This window comes from Danio rerio, chromosome 11, assembly GCF_052040795.2.
Source record: "Danio rerio strain M-AB ecotype USA chromosome 11, GRCz13ab, whole genome shotgun sequence".
Classification (NCBI taxonomy): domain Eukaryota; kingdom Metazoa; phylum Chordata; class Actinopteri; order Cypriniformes; family Danionidae; genus Danio; species Danio rerio.
The window spans coordinates 43599229-43615000 of record NC_141031.1 but is presented as its reverse complement, the minus strand read 5'-3'; the positions used below and the strand labels follow the sequence as shown (position 1 = coordinate 43615000).

The window sequence follows — 15772 nt, the reverse complement described above, 5'->3', positions numbered from 1 at the left end:
AATTTGAAAAAAAAGGACTGGATGTGTTTATTTCACCCCAATATGACGGTCTATACCAGGGGTCTCAAACTCAATTTCAGTTGAGCTCAAAAGCAGTTGCTCAAAAGCAGTTGAGACCCTCAGTATGGCTTGAAGATGATCATCATTAAGTCTAGACCTGTCTAGACTCACTCAAAACTTCCATTCCCTCACCTAAAAAAAAGGCGTATATATGTATAAATGAAACACCCCCACCACACTCCAGTCACATCAGTCTGTACCAGTCTGTATCTACCTATAATATATATATATAAGATGCAGGCTGTAGCTAGGTAGGTGGCAGGCTGCAGATAGGTAGCTAAGTGGCAGGCAGGGGCGGGAACAGCTTACCTTGGTTCTGGCCGGCGCGAGTTCTCTCCAAACACTTCCCGCCCGTCACAGCGTCTAACAAAGGGGCGGGGTGCGTGGTGACGTCACCGGCATCTCCGCCCCTTTGTTTACACGGCGGGCGGGGAATGCCAGTGACCGCTGTGTACGGATAGAATCAGCGGAGTGGGGAGCGCTCTCTTTCCCCGCTCCGCTGATTCTGTCAGTGTACAGCGGTCGGCGCTGGCCACAAAATATTGCACTGAGGGCCGCAAATGGCCCGCGGGCCGCGAGTTTGAGACCCCTGGTCTTTACACTATACCTACACACATGTATGTCCAAACCGCTTTGAAAGTAGATTTTTCACCATAGGTGCCCTTTAAGTCAATGCAAATAGACATCCTGTGGCGCGAATGACGCAGCGCGAGTTGACTGGCATTTAATAAACATTTAACTAGTTAAATAATATGCAAATTAGTGTGGGAAAATAAAACAATCATGGCTGGGAAACTCAGATCGGGAAAGCAGACTAACAGTTCAGAGGAAAAGCAAGGGACTTTTGTTCAACACTGGGAACTTTTCTGACTGCTCATATAGTATTTGTTTACCTGTTTTCTGTTTGACCAAATATACCAGGAGGCTATGTAATGATATGAATATAGCAGCATGTAGATTACTATTTGGTTATTGTTAAATTTCCAAAAAATATATCAAGGTCACATTTTATCTTTAAAAGGCACAGTATTTCTATTTTCACCACTAGAGTAAAAAACTAGAATGTATTCATTCATTCATTTTCCTTCAGCTTAGTCCCTTTGTTCATTAGGGGTTGCCACAGTGGAAGGAACCGCTAACTTATTCAGCATATGTTTTACACAGTGGATGCCCTTCCAGCTGCAGCCCAGTACTGGGAAACCAATTCAATTTAAATTACACCATTTATTCCAGTGGTTGAGTTTGTCCATTTTTACCCAACATTGAGTTAAAACAACTCAATATTTTTAGAGTGTTGGTTGAATATTTTTTTTGTTTCGGTGTAGGGTTATTGTAATGCAAATGCAGTGCATGGAATAGAAAGCTTGAGGCATTTAATAAACAGAGCCATCAACATCTGTTTAGTTGGGGAAATCAAATGATTAAAGAAATTGAGCTGTATAAAATTAAAGTGCTAATTTTTGGTTTAGCATCACTAGAAAAAGTTCATTAACTGATAAAACTTGCAAAAATGAACACTACCTGTCAAGTCTTTGCCTGATGCAATTTTTAGGAACAGCAAATATTAATTTGATTTCTAGTTGATTATTTGGTGTCAGAAGTGGCTTATATGAAAGGCAAAGGCCTCTAGATTACGCTTATATTACCAAAATATGATTATGTCTTGATTTTTAATGATTTAATTAGGACAGTAAGGTCTGACTTTACTTAGACAAAAGTCTTGTCTCTGAACAGAAATCACTGATTAATAAAGTCATCTGGAATGGCAAAGAAAGTGTTCTTGCAGGACTCCCAGAGTTCATCAAGATTCTTTGAATTCATCTTCAGTGCTTCCTCCTTCATCCCACCCCAGACATGCTCAATAATGTTCATGTCTGGTGACTGGGCTGGCCAATCATTATAGGGTACCTTGACCTTCTTTGCTTTCAGAAACTTTGATGTGGAGGCTGAAGTATGAGAAGGAGCGCTATCCCGCTGGAGAATTTGCCCTCTCCTGTGGTTTGTAATGTAATGGGCAGCACAAATGTCTTGATACCTCAGGCTGTTGATGTAACCATCCACTCTGCAGATCTCTCGCACACCTCCATACTGAATGTAACCCCAAACCATGATTCTTCCTTCACCAAACTTGACTGAATTCTGTGAGAATCTTGGGTCCATCTGGGTTCCAATAGGTCTTCTGCAGTATTTGTGATGATTGGAATGCAGCTCAACAGATTAAATCTGCCTTCTGCCATTTTTCCAAACGATCAACTAGAAGTCAAGTTATTATTTGTTGCTCTTACAACTGGAATCTACGACAATACTTTTGTCAGGTAGTGCAGTGTTAAACCACTGTTATCATTATCAAAATGGCTTGATATCATCCATAGCATCAGATTCAATACTCTAATGGCCGGCAGCTGTTTTTCACTAAGGCCGGGATGTCAAACTCAGTTCCTGGATGGCCGCAGCCCTGCACAGTTTAGTTCCAACCCTCCTTCAACACACTTACCTGTAGATTTCAAACAACCCTGAAGGACTCAATTAGTTTGATCAGGTGTGTTTAATTAGGGTTGGAACTAAACTGTGCAGAGCTGCGGCCCTTTAGGAACTGAGTTTGACACCTGTGCACTAAGGGCTGTCTATGCTAATGAGGGAAAGATTGTCACTAGTGGGCGGGGCTTTCCCCCTCTGATGACACTTACAATAAGAGAATGTCAATCAAAGTGTTTCTGCAGACTGTTTTTATCAAGTGTGATTATAAACAATTGAATTACTTAATTTTTTACAATTAGCAGCTGGTTATATTTACAGACTGCTGCCACACAACTATGTTTAAACCTTTTATAAAAGTGATTTCTGCATAATAGGTCCACTTTACTGGTTTCATGCTGACAGACTACAGGGAAATCTAGAATTAACTCACCTAATATAAATTTTCATTCATTCATTTATTTTCATTTCGCCTTAGTTCTTTATTAATCTGGTATCGCCACAGCGGAATGACCCACCAAGTTATCCAGCATGTTTTACGCAGATGCCCTTCCAGCTGCAACCCATTACAGGGAAACACCCATGTACACATTCACACACAAATATATCACGGCCAATTTAGCTTATTCAATTCACCTATAGCGCATGTGTGTGAGCACCCGGAGGAAACCCCCGCCGACATGGGAAGAACATGCAAACTCCACACAGAAATGCCAACTGACCCAGCTGGGGCTCAAATCAGCGACCTTCTTGCTGTGAGGTGATTGTACTACCCACTGCACCTCTGTGACACCAATATAAATTTTAGCTGGTGAAAATATTAGTCCTCTGATGTCTAAAACTAAGTGTGGTATGTTGAACACTTCAACACTCGCAGCTTTGCTCATGCAGCAGAAGTGGAGGGGCTATTGGCTGCTGAGGTTGGATTATGTATTCATTTTATATTGTGCTAGCACAATTCTCCTATGTGAGTGATTATTCCTCATCCCAATCATAAATGCGCTACTATTAAGTAGTTTGGCCATTTATTTCACTAATTTGGCACCAGTTAAACGTCGACTGGGAAACTTTCCAATTAGTAAAAAAAGGTAGTGATGACATCTAACTCTATGCTACACGGTCGAGTGTGTGAACTTAAAGTGTGCTATTTGGGATGTATCTACATAATCTTATGCGTCATGGTTACGTTAGTCTTTCTCTGTATGCCCAAGCTGTAGCGTCATTGGTGTCATTGGGAAAAGAGTTGTAAATGGTGACTATATAAGGAAGTGGTGCGCACTGTTGTGTTCACAAGACACATGTCCAAGTATCAGTTCCTGATAATCCAGGGAAAATGTCACTGATATCAAATAACTTTAATGGTCACATCAGCAGCAGCACATGTGCTATGATGAGTGAAAAGCTTAGGTGCTGGCTCCAGACAGTGCAAAATACTACAACATACTCCCCAAAAAACAGGACAATGTAAAATTGGCAATGTTGACAGCGATATGTACAATGAATAGGTGTACACATAGTTGTAGGCAGTATTGTATTAAGTATGGATTGGTTCAAGCGCAGTGCATGCTACATATTGATGGTGTGCAGTGAGGGGTTTGGAAGAGTCTATGTGAGGTGTGTTAAGTGTTCATCAGCCTGATAGTCTGAGGGAAGAAACTTTCCTTGGGTCGGCTGGTGCGTGACCGGATGCTGCGGAACCGTCTGCCTGAGGGTAGAGACAAGTTAGCAGGGAAAACAGGGTAGCTAAATATATTTTTGTCCCTTTGTGTTCACAGATTCCTCCGCCATATAGACCTGAAAAAGAACAATGTAATAACACCACCTCTGAATATTACATGAAACAACTGGGACTTTGCTGCAGTAGATGCAAACCAGGTACGTTAGAAAACAAGAATACATGACTGTATGTGTAATGGTGAAGTGTTAAATGATTTTGAAGCCATTTAAAGTTTTATGTCTCTTCTAGGGACTCGCTTGTCTGTGCAATGCAGTACTGCTTCGGACACCGTTTGTGAACCCTGCCCAGATGGAATGTACTCAGAGAATATGAACCATTATCCCAATTGTTTCAAGTGTCCAACATGTAGAGAAGGTGAGTTTTAAACAAAAAGGCCTTCAGCATTATAGGCCATTTACATGGCAGTATTTTTAGTCAAAAACTGGAAAGCTATATATTATACACACTAGGGTTGTAACAATATACCGGTATGACGGTTTACCACGATTTGAACGTGCACGATTATCATACCATGAACAATTGCATATCAACGGTTTTAACCCTTAAAGACCGAGACAGCCGCCCGCGGCTAAAAATAAGTATTGCTCTTAAATGTTTAATAACTTTTGATCCGCTGATCCGATTCATACAATTCAAAGATTGGCATAAAGAAGAGAATCTTTCCAGTGCTGTATCACATAACATTCGCGGACTTTCAGAGGCTCCGGAATCAGTTCGGTTACGTCATCAACATTTGACAACGCTGATTTGACAAAGAAACGCTCGTCACTGTGTCTCCGGACAAATCAGACATGATACATTGATGCATTGTCCCTCCTCCATGCCCAGATTGGTTCAAACTCGCTATATCACAACCAATAAGCATAGGTTTCGCTTTTGTTTGTGGACCAAGCTTTTTGAACAACACGGAATGAGAGGAAGGCATACATTTATGCGCGGCTAAATAAAACGCAAAAAAAAAAAAAGTTTTGCATGAAATAATTCTCATACTAAGTACTTTTGCATGGACAGCAGCACAGAAACATGACAAAACAGTGACACAGCAAAGACGAACTGCTGCTCTTGCTGTTTTCAAAAGACGCAAATGAAGATGCAGCTGTTTGTCTGCATTGCATACAACCAGATCCAAATCCATGCTGGCACAGAGAACCTAAGGATGTTCCATATTGAATCTAGTTTCGTTATGTAACTATTTATAGTATAGTAAATATTTATATCTATTTTTTACTGAGGATTTGCACCATGTTTATTTGGACTTTATTTGGACTTTGACACATTATTTATTATTTTCTTATTTTTATTTGTTCATTGTAAGTGGTGTTGTTTATAGTAACTAAAATATATTATATGGAAAAAGTCAAATTTGCTTCACTGTTCTATTATTTTGTAACATTTGTAACATACCGTATACCGCGAAACCGTCAAACCGTGGTATTGTTTTAGACGATTATCATACCGTGAAAAATTCATACCGTTACAACCCTAATACACACACACACACAGCACTTATGTTACTGTTACTTGATCTGCATATATAATTACAGTCATTCTTTCATTCTAATTGGTAATTTAAAAAAGTGTTCCTGTCCACTTCTTACCAGAGAAAGGACTGATGTACGGCAGGAACTGCTCCGCTGATACCAAAGCTGTCTGTGTTTGCAAGCCTGGAATGTACTGTTCGAAGTATGGTTTCTCATCTGCATGTGAGGAATGTAAAAAATACAAAACCTGCAAACCCGGCGAAGGCGCTCAAAGAAAAGGTAAGAGGCAAATATAATCTGCTGTAGCTTCAGGAAGCAAACATTAATATTGGAGCTTACTAGTGATTATTATTATGTGTACTTAAGTTATTGGTGATTTTTGTAGTGGTGTTGAATTTGTCTCATCAGGAAAATAATTAATTTTACTTAAACATAATTATCGTGAAACCATCTATATTCTGTAAAGTGATATGTCAATACGCTGCTCATCCGTTTGCACTGGCTGCCAGTTGCTGCTCACATCAAATTCAGAGCTCTGATTTTTGTTTACAAAGCGACTTCTGGCTTTGCTCCTTCTTATCTGCTCTCACTTCTGCAGATTTATAGGACCTCCAGAAACTTGCGTTCTGTGAATGAACGTCGCCTCGTGGTTCCATCCCAAAGAGGGAAGAAATCACTTTCCCGAACTCTCGCGTTCAATCTGCCCAGTTGGTGGAATGAACTCCCTAACTGCATCAGAACAGCAGAGTCACTCGCTGTCTTCAAGAAACAACTAAAAACTCAACTATTTAGTCTATACTTCACTTCCCAATCTGCAATTGCCTCTCTGGCTCCACCGCTAACTGTATTACCAAAAAAAAAATGTAATAATGTTTTGCTTCTTACACTTTACACACCTGAAACTTGCCTGTAGCACTTATTCATTGTTGCTCTTATAGTTGTGTTAGTTGCTTCCTTGTCCTCATTTGTAAGTCGCTTTGGATAAAAGCGTCTGCTAAATGACTAAATGTAAATGTGATATGAAATTTAAAGGTGACATCGCTTCAATAAAGCAACAAGTAGTAAATAATAACGCAAATATTATTTTTATGTATTATTTTTCATTTTGATAATTCTTTAAAGTGGCTTAAATGATAAAAACACACGTAAATGATAAATATTTTGGTAATTTCATGCTTAAACATTGCATTAACTCCACAAATCATAAGTGTTTTTAAACGTGGCTGCTAATACTGATTATATAATACTGATTCAACATTGCAGATCCTGTGATGTGACTAGTATTGCAGATGCACATATTGCAGTATCAATGCAGAAATGATATGCATTGTGCAGCCATAGTTCAGTTGTATGAAGTGTCATCATGATAATGTGTGTTTTTATTTTATTTTTTTTTTCATTCAGGAACACCTACAGGTGTTGTGAAGTGTGCACCGTGTCCAACTGGGACGTTTTCAGACCGCAGTGGCTCTGAGCCATGCAGACCACACACCAAGTAAGAGGCACACATACAGACAGACTTACAAATGCACACACATGCACATGGCTGATGTCTTTTTTTTCTGTTAGATGTGAAGGTAGTGCAGTTTTAAGGTCTGGCAACTCTACAGATGACACAGTTTGTGTAGTGAAACCATTAAAAGCAACGCCGGAAATATGGCCCATGAATACTATCTGCACATCGACTGTTTCTGTATTGAGCAGCGACGTCAAACACAGCAGCACAGTGACGACAAACACACAAGGGATCCGAAGCAACCCTCCGCCTGACTACATGACCATCATCTACATCACTGGTAAAAAATAAATAAATAAATAAATAAAAGTTATTTTCTGAGATTTTTTTAAATCACTGTAGCAGAAGTCAGGTTTAGGGACACTATGCAAATATGTATGGAGCCAGATCAGTGTTACAAATAATACATTTACAAAACTTAATTCATACATTTACAGCACAATTCACATTTACAAAATACGATTTCACAATATGAAACACAATTCAAAAATACAGAAATCCAATTCAGAAATTTAAAACGCAATTCATAAAAACACAAATCCAATTTGTAAAAATTCAAAACACGATTCAAAAATACACAAAAATCGAATTTGTAAATTTAATACACGATTCAAAAACACAAATTCAATTTGTAAAAATTCAAAACGCGTTTCAAAAATCACAAAAATCTAATTCGGAAATTCAAAACATGATTCAAAAATACACAATTCCAATTTTTCAATCCAAAACACGATTCATAATATACACAAATACAATTCGTAAATTACAAACATTATTTAAAAAATACTCTAATCCACTTCGTAAATTCAAAACACGATTCATAATATACAAAAATCCAATTCGTAAATTCAAAACACGATTCATATATACACAAAAATCCAATTCATAAATTCAAAACACAATTCATAATATACACACAAATCCAATTCGTAAATTCAAAACACAATTCATAATATACACACAAATCCAATTCGTAAATTCAAAACACAATTCATAATATACACACAAATCCAATTTGTAAAAATTCAAAACACGATTCAAAAATACACAAAAATCGAATTTGTAAATTTAATACATGATTAAAAAACACAAATTCAATTTGTAAAAATTCAAAACATGTTTCAAAAATACACAAAAATCTAATTCGGAAATTCAAAACATGATTCAAAAATACACAAATCCAATTTGTCAATCCAAAACACGATTCATAATATACACAAATACAATTCGTAAATTACAAACATGGTTAAAAAAATACTCTAATCCACTTCGTAAATTTAAAACACAATTCATAATATACACACCAAACCAATTCGTAAATTCAAAACACAATTCATAAAAACACAAATCCAATTTGTAAAAATTCAAAACACGATTTAAAAATACACAAAAATCTCATTCGTAAAAATTCAAAATGCGATTCATAAATACACAAAAATCCAATTTGAAAATTTAATACATGATTCATAAAATACAAATCCAATGCGTAAATTCAAAACATGATTCAAAAATACACAAATTTCAATTCGTCAATTCAAAACACGATTCATAACATACATAAATACAATTTGTAAATTCTAGACATGATTAAAAAAATACACTAATCCACTTTGTAAATTCAAAACAAGATTCATAAATACAAAAAAATCCAATTTGTAAATTCAATACACGATTCAAAAATACAAATCCAATTGGTCAGTTTGAAACACATTTTGTAATTACACAAAATTCCAATTTGTAAATTCAAACATGATTCATAAATTACACATCCAATGTATTTGGCGAAAATAATTATGCATTTTACTTGTAAATTCACAAATTGTGTGTTGTATTTACGAACTATTTTTGTAAATGTGAATTGTGCTGTGTACGTATGAATTTTATTTGTGCATGTATTATTTTTGAGACTGATCTGGCTCCATAAATATGTTCCGCTTGGAATGTTTGATCAACCAATCACACTCAAGCATTCCAAATCCAATATAACAAACCTTTAAACACAGACAGTTGTGAGTTTGACGAATTACGGATACGTTTGTTGAACACATCTGTTTGCATAAATTCAACTTAATTTAGTATTAGTATTTCTGTTTTATAGCAAATTAATATAGAAAAACAAACATTATTTTTACCCATGATGCTGTAGCATTCTCTGTATTTCTAGTTACGATTAAAATATATATATATATATATATATATATATATATATATATATATATATATATATATATATATATATATAAATATATATATATATATATATATATATATATATATATATATATATATATATATATATATATATATATATATATATACATGCACACACATAAGATTACATTATAAAAATTGAATTTATAGCATTTTCTTAGCAACAAATAAAAATTGGGTCATATTTTCAGACTTGTTTATTTATAGACATTATAATTGTTTATAATTGATTTATAATTGTTTATATATATCATTTGAAATCAGAGTTTGTTGTAATTCTTAAAGATAATATTTTTTTTTTGATTAATGGTTAAAAAAAAGCTTAAAATCCCTTTGAGAAAAATGGAAGCAAAATTTGTATTTAATAACAAAAGCATATACACTGAGTTCTTCATGCTCTTCATAAGTAAAACTGTAAATTTACACTGGTGCATTGAAGGACAACCTGGTACCATCCATCCAGATGAGTAAAGCCTGGTAATGTATTGTTAGTAAATCCCTAACCAGCCTTGAGTTCAATTATATATCAATGTGTCACTTTTAACTGTGTTTCTGCGAAATTGCTTGAATATTTCACTCTTCTTGTAATGAATTTGTTTGCTCTCCTCCATCTGAGCTCTTCATCAGTGGTTTTGATTTTCTCTGGTCTTTCCAGGTGCTGTTGTGCTGGTTTTGCTGATTCTGGTTATGACGGTGGTTACTTGCAAGTTACGAGAACGAAAAGGTATGATAATTTCAATCAAGATTAGATTTTGGTTATTCAGCTAAATGCTATCAGCTGTTCAGATTCACGTTGTGTTCTCTCTAAATCATCATCATCATCAGTATGGTTTTAAGATCGGTATGCTTTCGGTGACATTTTGTTCTTCCTCCAGCAGGTTTAACAAAAGTTCCCATCACAGATGTCAACACGGTAGGTTTTCAAGTGTATTGTATACAATGTAACACAAGATTTTTTTTTAATTGTTGCAAGTTTATTAAAAATAAAAATGCTGAAAAAGCACATGTACATCAGTATTCACAGCCTTTGGTGTGAAGCTCTAAATTGAGCTCAGCTACATTCTGTTTCCACTGATCATTCTTGAGAGGTTTCAGCAGCTTAATTAGAGTTCACCTGTGGTAAATTCAGTTGATTGGACATGATTTGGAATACACCTGTCTATATAAGGTCCCAGGGTTGACAGTGCATGTCAAAGCACAAACAAAGCATGAAGACAAAGGAATTGTCTGTAGACCTCAGAGACAGAATTATCTCGAGGCACAAGGCTGGGATAGGTTACTGAAAATTTCTGCTGCTCTAAAAGTTCCAATTAGCACAGTGGCCTTTATCATCCATAAGTGGAAGATGTTTGGAACCAACAGGACTCTTCCTAGAGCTGCCCGGCCATAAGCTCGGATGTGATCGGGGGAGAAGGGCCTTAGTCAGGGAGGAGATCAATAACCCGATGGTCACTCTGTCTAAGCTCCAGCGTTCTACCGTGAAGAGAGAAGAAGCTTACAGAAGGTCAACCATCTGTGCAGCAATCCACCAATCAGGCCTGGATGGTAGCATTGCCAGACGGAAGCCACTCCTGCCTGGAATTTGGCAAAAGGCATCTGAAGGACTCTCAGACCATAAGAAACCAAATTCTCTGGTCTGATGAGACTAAAATTGAACTCTTTGGAGTGAATGCCAGGCGTTACGTTTGGAGAAAACCAGGCACCAATCATCACCAGACTAATGCCATCCCTACAGTGAAGCATGGTGGTGGCAGCATCATGCTGTGGGGATGTTTTCAGCAGCAGGAACTGGAAGACTAGTCAGGATAGAGGGAAAGATGAATGCAGCAATGTACAGAGACATCCTGAATGAAAACCTGCTTGAGAGTGCTCTCGACCTCAGACTGGGGAGACGGTTCATCTTTCAGCAGGACAATAACCCAAAGCACACAGCCAAAATGTCAATTGAGTGGCTTTACAAAAACTTAGTGAATGTCCTTGAGGATGGCTGTACACAGTAGCCTCCCATCCAACCTGATAGAGCTTGAGAGGTTCTGGAAAGAGGAATGGGCAAAAATTGGTGTGCAAAGCTTGTGGCTTCATATTCAAACAGACTTGAGGCTGTAATCACTGCCAAAGGTGCATCAACAAAGTATTGAGCAAAGGCTGTGAATACTGATGTACATGTGATTTTTTTTTAAGGTTTTTTAATAAATTTGCAACAATTTTAAAACCTTTTTTTTCATATTGTCATTATGGGGGATTGTGTGTAGAATGTTGAGGAAAAGTATGAATTTAATCCCTTTTGGAATAAGGCTGTAAAATAAAAACATTTATGCACTATGAATTCTTTTCGGATGCACTGTACATTAGATTAATCAGTTCTAAAGTCAAATCTAAAGCTAAAATATATAAAAAATATATATAAAAATCAATAATGATAATAATAATAAACAATAATAAAGCCAAATATTCTGCCAGTGGGGAAAGTAAAATAATCTCATATCAAAAGGAAAAAACAGATTTTTTTTCTTACCCCATTGACACATTATTTTGCTTGTTTTAAGCAAAAAACAAACAAAAAAACACTCAATCTAAACATTATTTTTGAAAACAAGACAAAAATGATTTAGGGAATTTGTAGATATTTGGACTAGAAATTAGTAAACTTTTTTTTGCATGAAGCAAATCAAACAATATGAAGCGAATCACACTGCATTGTGGCATTCTGCTCATCTCTTGTGGTCTCCAGGTGGAGCAGGATCCCTCACAGAGCAGCACACCTGACCATCAGCATCTGTTACATGTGGACAGAACCCAGACGGAGCCGTCCATGAGCTCGTCAGACAGTCAGAGTCAGCCGGACTGCGGTCAGAGCCACAGCAGCAGTGAGTGGCTGGAGCGCAGCAGTCAGGACGAATGTCCGTCCGTCTCCAGCCCTGTGCTCAATCTCAGCATCACGGCCACATTCAACTGCCAGCTCAACCCGGCCGCGACGTCCTGCTCCATCCCCATCAACCCGTCCACTCTGACTCCACATCCAGAAGCGCTGGTGCCGCTTTCTCAAGAGGAGGTCTGTACATCATCCTGCCAACAAGAGGATGGCAAAGAAGCGCTGCAGTCGGTGCAGGAGAGCGGCCCGGTCCTTTACTGAACATTCATATGAATGCATTTCCTTTAAAAATGTTGGATTGTGGCACATTACGCTGGCGCCAAACATCTAGCATCGCAAGAGGATGTGTTTCTCTGCTCCACAGGGGGTAGTGTCTGTTTTCTCATTCCGCAATGGGAAACCAAATATCCAAAGTGCACAGACAAAGAGTAAACAAAGCAGCATTTAGTACCATTATCACAGTAATCGTTTCTCACCATAGAGGGATTCGCTCATGCAAATATGTTTGATACTCTAATAATCCAAATCATTTGGACGTACAGTCAACCTCTTTGTGATCTTTCTTGACTTAAATTGTTTACTTGCTGCGTCACTTCATTACGTCACACTCGTGCTCAGATTTCCTTCAGCCAACACCGATTGGACATGCTGAATTGAACCAACGAGTTTCGATGTTAACCCGATAGCTTGGAACGCCAAGCTGATGCCAAACAACTAGCACCAATGAAACCCAACTGTGTTGTCGCCTCACGTTGGATCGCGTCTGGACCAAAAATCTGCATGTAAACGCAGCAAATTTAAGAAAGTCGAGTAAAACGAGAGCCGCGTTCTGTGCCTGCGCAAGAGGGCATGTCTGTCTAACGCCTGTTTCACACCACAAGCAGAAGCAGTGCGTGAGCAGTGCGTGAGCAGCGCGAGCGCAGCGCGTATGTCGAGCAAAAGCAGCACGCAGGCATTTGTTTTTCACCCCAGCTGCGTCTGCAGCACGCAGCTCTTCGGCAACTGCTACAGAGATCACCCTATCTCTGTCTATTTTATCTAGTTACCCATGTCTCTCTATATAAAAATACACTTTTTAAACTTTTCATCTGCACCAAAGCCCAACTTCCTCCTATGCTGTTTCTTTAACCTGCAAATGTTTATTTTATAAATTTTATAGATCAAATAGTACTGTATGCTTCTCAAGCTATATGAGAAGTGTCTACAATCAGAAGACAATCGCCTGTGACATCATGTCATTTGGTTTTTGATTGTCAGGTTGCTGTAGGCATAGTTATAATTATAGTTATACAATATAGTTATAATGATATTTATACATGATCAAACTAGTGTTACTTTCTCCGCTTCAGTGATGTCCAGCGGCAGAATAACAGCTCGTTAATTCATGCTCGTGCAGAGGATGAGATGGACAAAAGTAATTAATGCAGGCTCTTCTTTTACTTATTTTCGTGTTGTCAGGTTCACAGTGCAACTTGAGTAAACATAAAACAAAGCCGAATAAAACTTTCTTCCTCTGCTTCAGCTGCACAGAACACAGCGAGCTCACATAATCCAGCATGCGTGTCGACACTTCGCTATGGACTACAACTCCCGTAAATATTCTATTTCCCCTCTCCTGCAACACTAGCGTGCAACTTAAGCAAAACTGATAGTAAAATTGTTTTACATTTGGTTTTGTAGTTCGGGCCTAAATAAATGTTTGATGCTGTTTTTAATCGTTTAAGTTCATTTGATTGACTATATATACATCAGTTTATATTATTAACGCATTTATTGGGTAAATTGCTACTTTTTACTGTCATTCAATGTGTTTTGGTCTTCATTATCAATGCACTGTCACTTTAATTTAATTTAAAACTATCGCTGCACTGCTGCTTTAGCGACGCTCACGTCTCGCGCTGCTGCTGCGTGCGGTATAAAAGCTCTGATCTGTTAACATGGATGCCGAAAAAACACTGCCTGCTGACGTTTGCGATGTGAAACAGCCGTAAAGCAGTAGAGAGCAGTGTTTGTGTTCTCATCCGCAAAGGGAAGCCGAACTTCCGACGTGCTCAGACAAAGTGTATACAGCAGCGTTCAGTACCATTATTACAGAAGTTGTCCCTCACCACAGAGGGATTCACTCATGCAAATATGTTTGATAATTCACATCGTTTGCAAGAAATGTAGTGAAATTACGGCCTCTTTGTGATCCTTTTTGGCTTGGTACTCACCAAACCAAAGCCAAACTGAAAGCGAAAAATGAAACCCAACTGTGTTGTTGTCTTGCGTTGGATCACGTCTCGGCCATAAAGCTGTGCGTGAACACATCAAACGGATGATTGGACATACTGAGTTGGGCCAACCGGGACACACCAAGCCGACGCCAAATAACTAGCATCAACCAAATCTAACTGTGTTGTCGCCATGCGTTGGATCACATCTGGACCAATTAACTGCTCGTGACCACACCAAACGGATGATTGGATATGCTGAAATGGGCCAACTGGGACACACCAAGCCAACGCCAAACAACTAGCACCAACCAAATCCAACTGTGTTGTCGCCTTGCATTGAATTACTAGTCTATAAAGCTGTGCGTGACCACACCAAACAGATGATTGGACATGCTGAATTGGGCCAACCGGGACACACCAAGCCAACGGCAAAAAACTAGCACCAACTAAATCAAACTGTTGTCGCCTCGTGTTGAATCACGCCTGGACCAAAAAACTGCTTGAGACCACACCAATTGGATGATTGGACATGCTGAATTGGGCCAACCAGGACACACCAAGCCAACGCCAAACAACTAGCAGCGACGAAATCTAATGCCTAGTTCAGACTGCGTGATTTTAACCCCGATTTTGGCTCGCCGACAGGTTTTGAGAAATCGCAGACAAATGCCTGAAATCACAGGCAAATCGCTGCTCGTGCACGTGAGTGACAATCACACAGTATGAACGATCAAAGACACGATCTGAGAGAATCGCCGATGAGTCGCCGATGCCTGTGAGATATTTGGCGTGCTGAATATCTGGAGCTGTCGGCGATTCAAATCATACCGTGTGAATTGAGTTTTGACTGAAAATAACATCGGCGATCACCTACAGCCAATGAGAGAGCAGCTTTCACTTGTGTGTGCGTGTGTGTATAACTGCTGCAGGCCAGCGGGAGGCTGGGGGAGAAGTTAAAAGCGCTCTTTTTCGGTTTATTTGGACCCACGAAATGGAGGAAAAACTAGTGCAGGTTTGACAGGACTCAGGAGCAACCGTGTCTGTTTGACATGTTCTACCCCATTAAAGGCTTCTTTCTCATTATATAGTTAATAACAAAATATATACTACATGTTTTTGGCTGTGAGACGTAGTTTGGACGAAGTTGTCGGCGATTCTCCCTATAGTAAAGTCATAAATGTGAATGTCCATGTCGCCGAACCA

General features: G+C 38.4%; 1 protein-coding gene and 1 long non-coding RNA gene across 2 annotated transcripts in view; one reads left to right on the top strand and one right to left on the bottom strand.

Annotated features, from left to right (window-relative positions):
- The window catches only part of tnfrsf1b (tumor necrosis factor receptor superfamily, member 1B), a gene marked incomplete at its 3' end in the record, with an annotated part of 26018 nt that extends 10868 nt beyond the window's left edge, over nt 1–15150 (top strand). The window contains 9 exon segments of the mRNA NM_001089510.2: nt 4311–4410; nt 4502–4627; nt 5875–6033; nt 7159–7249; nt 7324–7550; nt 10137–10205; nt 10360–10394; nt 12213–13189; nt 14341–15150. Of these exon segments, the coding sequence (NP_001082979.2) occupies nt 4311–4410; nt 4502–4627; nt 5875–6033; nt 7159–7249; nt 7324–7550; nt 10137–10205; nt 10360–10394; nt 12213–12614 (1209 nt within the window).
- On the bottom strand, nt 105–7550 carry LOC147841890 (uncharacterized). Its single transcript, XR_015503049.1, has 3 exons — nt 5767–7550; nt 2946–4718; nt 105–2394 (listed from the first exon to the last, which is right to left on the bottom strand). It is a non-coding gene; the product is annotated as an uncharacterized LOC147841890 (long non-coding RNA).
- Nucleotides 15151–15772: the final 622 nt, after the last annotated feature.